Here is a 7,276-nt window from a genome sequence, read left to right as displayed (position 1 = left end):
TTATGCTCTTCCTGTACTATGTGGGAAGTCAGGGACGCTTCCGGTGGCCCTGATGACTACATGTGCAGGAAGTGCATTCGCCTCCAGCTCCTGATGGACCGCATTGCGGCGCTGGAGCTGCGGGTGGATGAACTCCGGAGCATCCACGATGCTGAGAATGACGTGAATAGCATGTTTAGTGAATTGGTCACACCGTAGGTAAAGAGTACACAGCCAGATAGTAAATGGGTGACCAACAGGAAGAGCAGTGCAAGGAAGGTAGTGCAGGGGTCCCCTGCGGTCATCCCCCTACAAAACAGATACACCGCTTTGAGTACTGTTGAGGGGGATGACTCATCAGGGGAGGGCAGCAGCAGCCAAGTTCATGGCACCATGGCTGGCTCTGCTGCACAGGAGGGCAGGAAAAAGAGTGGGAGAGCGATAGTGATAGGGGATTCAATTGTAAGGGGAATAGATAGGCATTTCTGCGGCCGCAACCGAGACTCCAGGATGATGTGTCGCCTCCCTGGTGCAAGGGTCAAGGATGTCTCAGAGCAGGTGCAGGACATTCTGAAAAGGGAGGGTGAACAGCCAGTTGTCGTGGTACATATAGGTACCAATGACATAGGTAAAAAATGGGATAAGGTCCTACGAGACGAATTTAGGGAGCTAGGAGTTAAATTAAAAAGTAGGACCTCAAAAGTAGTAATCTCAGGATTGCTACCAGTGCCACGTGCTAGTCAGAGTAGGAATCGCAGGATAGCTTAGATGAATACGTGGCTTGAGCAGTAGTGCAGAAGGGAAGGATTCAAATTCCTGGGACATTGGAACCGGTTCTGGGGGAGGTGGGACCAGTACAAACCAGATGGTCTGCACCTGGACAGGATCGGAACCAATGTCCTAGGGGAAGTGTTTGCTAGTGCTGTTGGGGAGGAGTTAAACTAATATGGCAGGGGGGATGGGAACCTATGCAGGGAGACAGGAAAACAAAATGGAATCAGAAGCAAAATATAGAAAGGAGAATTGTAAAAGTGGAGGGCAGAGAAACCCAAGGCAAAAAACAAAAAGGGCCACATTACAGCAAAATTCTAAAGGGGCAAAGTGTGTTAAAAAAACAAACTTGAAGGCTCTGTGCCTCAATGCAAGGAGTATTCGGAATAAGGTGGATGAATTAACTGCGCAGATAGCAATTAACGGATACGATGTGATTAGCATCACGGAGACATGGCTCCAGGGTGACCAAGGCTGACAACTCAACATCCAAGGGTATTCAGCATTTAGGAAGGATAGACAGAAAGGAAAAGGAAGCAGGGTGGCGTTGCTGGTTAAAGAAGAAATCAATGCAATTGTAAGGAAGGACATTGGCCTGGCTGATGTGGAATCGGTATGGGTGGAGCTGCGGAATTCCAAAGGGCAGAAAACGCTAGTGGGAGTGGTGTATAGACCACCAAATAGTAGTAGTGAGGTTGGGGACAGCATCAAACAAGAAATAAGGGATGTGTGCAATAAAGGTACAGCAGTAATCATGGGCGACTTTAATCTACATATTGGTTGGGCTAACCTAACTGGTAGCAATGCGGTGGAGGAGGATTTCCTGGAGTGTATTAGGGATGGTTTTCTAGACCAATATGTCGAGGAACCAACCAGGGAGCTGGCCATCCTAGACTGGGTGATGTGTAATGAGAAGGGACTAATTAGCAATCTTGTTGTGTGAGGCCTCTTGGGGAAAAGTGACCATAATATGGTAGAATTCCTTATTAAGATGGAGAGTGACAAAGTTAATTCGGAAACTAGGGTTCTGAACTTAAGGAAAGGTAACTTCGACAGTATGAGGCGTGAATTGGCTAGAATAGACTGGCAAAGGATATTCAAAGGGTTGACGGTGGATAAGCAGTGGCAAACATTTAAAGATCACATGGATGAACTTCAGCAATTGTTCATCCCTGTCTGGAGTAAAAATAAAACTGGGAAGGTGGCTCAACCATGGCTAACAAAGGAAATTAAGGATAGTGTTAAAGCCAAGGAAGAGGCATATAAATTGGCTAGAAAAACCAAGAAACCTGAGGACTGGGAGAAATTTAGAATTCAACAGAGGAGGACTAAGGGTTTATTTAGGAGGGGGAAAATAGAGTATGAGAGGAAGCTTGCAGGGAATATAAAAACTGACTGCAAAAGCTTCTATAAATATGTGAGGAGAAAAAAAATTAGTAAAGACAAACATAGGTCCCTTGCAGTCAGATTCAGGTGAATTTATAATGGGGAACAAAGAAATGGCAGACCAATTAAACCAATACTTCGGTTCTGTCTTCACGAAGGAAGATACAAATAACCTTCCGAAGGTACTAGGGGACAGTGGGTCTAGTGAGAAGGAGGAACTGAAGGATATCCTTATTAGGCGGGAAATTAGGTTAGGGAAATTGATGGGATTGAAGTCTGATAAATCCCCAGGGCCTGATAGGGATGCATCCCAGAGTACTCAAGGAAGTGGCCCTAAAAATAGTGGATGCATTGGTGATCATTTTCCAACAGTCTATCGAATCTGGATCAGTTCCTATGGACTGGAGGGTAGCTAATGTAACACCACTTTTTAAAAAAGGAAGGAGAGAGAAAACGGATAATTATACACTAGTTAGCCTGACATCAGTAGTGGGGAAAATGTTGGAATCAATCATTAAGGATGAAATAGCAGCGCATTTGGAAAGCAGTGACAGGATCGGACCAAATCAGCATGGATTTATGAAAGGGAAATCATGCTCGACGAATCTTCTGGAATTTTTTGAGGACGTAACTAGCAGAGTGGCCAAGGGAGAATCAGTAGATGTGGTATATTTGGACTTTCAAAAGGCTTTTGACAAGGTCCCGCACAAGAGATTGGTGTGCAAAATCAAAGCACATGGTATTGGGGGTAATATACTGACGTGGATAGGGAATTGGTTGGCAGACAGGAAGCAGAGAGTCGGGATAAACGGGTCCTTTTCAAAATGGCAGGCAGTGACTAGTGGAGTGCCACAGGGCTCAGTGCTGGGACCCCAGCTCTTTACAACGTACAGTAACGATTTAGATGAAGGAATTGAGTGCAATATCTCCAAGTTTGCGGATGACACTAAACTGGGTGGCGGTGTGAACTGTGAGGAGGATGCTAAGAGGCTGCAGGATGACTTGGACAGGTTAGGTGAGTGGGCAAATGCATGGCAGATGCAGCATAATGTGGATAAATGTGAGCTTATCCACTTTGGGGGCAAAAACACGAAGGCAGAATATTATCTGAATGGCAGCAGATTAGGAAAAGGGGAGGTGCAATGAGACCTGGGTGTCATGGTTCATCAGTCATTGAAAGTTGGCATACAGGTACAGCAGGCAGTGAAGGCGGCAAATGGTATGTTGGCCTTCATAGCTAGAGGATTTGAGTATAGGAGCAGTGAGGTCTTACTGCAGCTGTACAAGGGCTTGGTGAGGCCTCACCTGGAATATTGTGTTCAATTTTGGTCTCCTAATCTGAGGAAGGACGTTCTTGCTAGTGCAGCGAAGGTTCACCAGACTGATTCCCGGGATGGCAGGACTGAATATGAGGAGAGACTGGATCAACTGGGCATTTATACATTGGAGTTTAAAAAGATGAGAGGGGATCTCATAGAAACATAAGATTCTGACGAGACAGGTTAGATGCAGGTAGAATGTTCCCGATGTTGGGGAAGTCCAGAACCGGGAGGAACAGTCTTAGGATAAGGTGTAGGCCATTTAGGACTGAGATGAGGAGAAACTTCTTCACTCAGAGTTGTTAACCTGTGGAATTCCCTACTGCAGAGAGTTGTTGATGCCATTCATTGGATATATTCAAGAGGGAGTTGGATATGGCCCTTACGGCTAAGGGGATTAGGGGTATGGAGAGAAAGCAGGAAAGGGGTACTGAGGGAATGATCAGCCATGATCTTATTGAATGGTGGTGCAGGCTCGAAGGGCCGAATGGCCTACTCCTGCACCGATTTTCTGTTTCTATGTTTCTATTCTCCACTCCCGGCAACATCCTCGTAAATCTCCTTTGTACCCACCGCCAGTGCAATCACGTCTTTCCTGTAATGCGGTGACCAGAACTGCATGCAATAGTCTAGCTGTGGCCTAACTAGTGTTTTACACAGTTCAAGCATAACTCTCCCTGCTCTTGTATTCTATGTCTCTGGTGTGAGGCTTGAACCCACAACCCTCTGACTCAGAGGCGAGGATGCAACTAACAGCCACAGCTAACACGTTTAGTTTAGTCTTCAATTTCGGTAAATTTTGCTAAAATAGCAATTTCTTATAAAAATACTCAATAGATTATACTTAAAAAAGACAAAGAATCATAGAAATTTACAGCACGAAAGAAGGCCATTTTGGGCCATCGTGTCTGCGCCAGCCGACCAAGAGCTATCCAGCCTAATACCACTTTCCAGCTCTTGGTCCGTAGCCCTGTGGGTTATGGCACTTTAAGTGCACATCCAAGGATCTTTTAAATGTGGTGCGGGTTTCTGCTTCTACCACCCTTTCAGACATCTATTGGATTAATCAAAAATGAAGCCAAAGTTCAACTACAAACAAAATGCACTAGGAAATAAGTGAGCATTATAGATTTAGGTAGTGGAGAACAACCTTAATATAGGTCAATTAACTACATGTAGAAATTGTGCAAGCATTTTATTTATAAATTGTTCAAAAAAGTCCAGTGATTGAATAATTAACAAAAATAGTTGTGCAAAAGCCACAGAAAAGTAGCAAAATATCCAATAGCTCTGTATAATGACAAACTGACCGAAATCTCAAAAGGAAACATTGATAAACACCGCACACAGGAATGTAAAAAAAACCCACTAATATCCCTGAATTTCTGTAAACTTTAGATTAGTTATAAGGTTGCAGCCAAAAATGTCAAAACAGTCACTGGCCAATTTGAGTTAGTGGAGGGAGCACAAATACTGCCTCAGGATGATTGACGAGTTAACAACCAGAATCTTCCTCCATCGTTCCATTAATGCCATTTTTTTTTTAGCTGACATCAATTTTCCTACTTTTTTTCTCTTGTTCGCGCCCCGCCCCGCCATGAACTCTTATCTCTCTTATCTACCTGCAACAAACTCTATTCACAGCCCAGCAACCGATGAAACCCTTCCCCTTCACGGAATAACATTTTAATTAAATTAGCGTGCACTCTGATATTTCACACCAGTTTTGTATATAGGAATTTCTAGCTTGCAATTAAGAAGTGTGTGAAAACCAATCTTTGGAAGTACTGACCGAGAAAGAAATGAGATCTGGAAATTAAATTTCCAGAGTCCCTTTCTTAGAATTTTGGAAGCATTCATCACCAAAAGGAGTCTAATCACATCTCAGTTTGTTCTCCACTGGTGGCAAGACCACAAACACCAATGTAGAACAAAGGTGACTATTGGGAATGTGTGATTGCTACCAAGCAAACAAACTAGATTCTAAGTTGATTGCTCATCACTGACCAGAGCCAGTATAAAGCTACACATAATTATAGATCGACATTTACCCAATGATTATAATTCGAAGATAGTCATACTACACAAGTTTCTACCAAGTGAACAAAAAATCCATAATTTATATGAACAAGTTATAGCATCAGCTGTATAGAATATCTACAAAGGACTCTCATCTGTATTGTAGTTACCAAACAGTTGATAACCTGATATAATTGTACATGGATAATGTTTTAGATCAGAGTTACAGGCAGTTCAGTTCGCTAAAACAATTTAGGTAGTTGACGGAGCCGATTTACATCCAGAATGTTGCCCAATGTATCACTGCTTGCTGTAAACTTGTGTTTCTCAGGAGCATTTGGTGTTAATTTCTTGGAAAAGTTCTGAACTCTTTCAATTCCATTTTCCTTTTCAGAGTGTTGGGTGTAACAGATTTCTTCAGCAAGCATCTTAATTTTGGGCTTTGGATTCTTTAGAATCTGACAATCTTGGTCTGGAGTATCCACATTCTGTGGTTTTGAGGAAGCAACTTCATTAGTAATGTTTCTTAGAATGTTCCCATCCGTCTTGGAGAGAGAATCTGAGGCACAGTCGTTCTTAATCTTGACTTGCCTTTCAGATCTTTCTTTTCTAAAGGAAAGACTTTCCGAATCAGACTTTATGGTCTGTATGGTAGTATCCGACAAACCTTCCTCCTCTTCACTGCTGGGGGCATCCTCCACGAGTCCATATCTCCTCATATATTTGCGTGTGGCAAATGACATGTTATTGGGTGATATCAGGCTTAGACCCACCATGCTTCTGTCTGTGCTCAATTCTAGCAGACTATTTAGGGATGTTGATTCATAGTTACCATTACGTCTGCCGAGAGACATCTGGGAGAGCTGAGCATCATCCAGGTACTTCAGAGCTATAGCATTGGCCTCCATGCTGAGGTCAACTGCACCAGCTCCAAATCCACTTGTGCCAACATTGACAAAGGACATGTAGTTCAACCTTGGGATAACTGCTGCAGGGTTTATGTGAGCCAATGTGCTAAAAACAAGAAAAAAAAAAAGTTACAAATCCAGAACAGATACTATAATTACAATATATTTTAGCCTTTTTTTTCCTGTTATACATTAATATTTCAGGTATATTAACTAGAAATATTTCTTTACTGGTGATGCCTTATTACATCATTGAAACTGTAAAGCTCTGAGTGATGATTATGTAAGTAACATCCCACAAAAAGTTAATCTGTGATATTGGTCGAGGAAGAAATGTTTGTTAGAAGAGAAAACTCTCTGCTCCTCTTTGAATATTCCATCTGAACAGGCAGATGGAACCTACAAGACCTTGGATATTCAGCACTCCCTTGTTACTAAAGTATCGGCCTGAATTATTGATAAGGTGACAGACTAGAAGGCTACAGGATTAAAAGTTTTCCTAACAACCAGCAGATTGTTTTTTTTTAAGAATCACATTCTTAGCAGGTATTTCATCTACAGGCAGTTCAGTAAAACAAGGTCACCACTGAAGGTCATGGAGGGAATCTTCCCATGATTGGAGTCATACTTGACAACAGAGGAAGACTGTCATGGTGTCGGAGGCAAATCATAATCTCGGGCATCACTGCAGAGTTTCTCAGCCCAATCAATAGTCAGGACTGGGGCTGTACGCTGACTATTATTTAATGTTTAGCTCCATGTCAAGTCCTCTGATAATGAAGCAGCCCATGCCAGCCTACATCATGACCTGGATAACAGCCAGGCTTGGGCTAACAAGTGGCAGCTAGATTTTGCACCACAAGCAATGCCCATTTCTAACCAGAAAAAGCCCAA

At 42.9% G+C, this 7,276-nt stretch overlaps 1 protein-coding gene across 6 annotated transcripts in view; it reads right to left on the bottom strand.

The window, feature by feature from the left end:
* Nucleotides 1-4,635: 4,635 nt before the first annotated feature.
* Nucleotides 4,636-7,276, bottom strand: part of stil (STIL centriolar assembly protein) — an 84,445-nt gene continuing 81,804 nt past the window's right edge. For all 6 annotated transcript variants that reach the window (XM_070886912.1, XM_070886916.1, XM_070886914.1 and 3 more), the window contains one exon: nucleotides 4,636-6,488. In XM_070886912.1, the coding sequence (XP_070743013.1) occupies nucleotides 5,717-6,488 (772 nt within the window). In that variant the 3' untranslated portion in view covers nucleotides 4,636-5,716. The remainder of the gene's footprint in view (nucleotides 6,489-7,276) is intronic.

This window comes from Pristiophorus japonicus, chromosome 8 (genome assembly GCF_044704955.1).
Source record: "Pristiophorus japonicus isolate sPriJap1 chromosome 8, sPriJap1.hap1, whole genome shotgun sequence".
NCBI lineage: Eukaryota > Metazoa > Chordata > Chondrichthyes > Pristiophoridae > Pristiophorus > Pristiophorus japonicus.
This window is presented reverse-complemented; position numbering and strand designations above follow the sequence as displayed.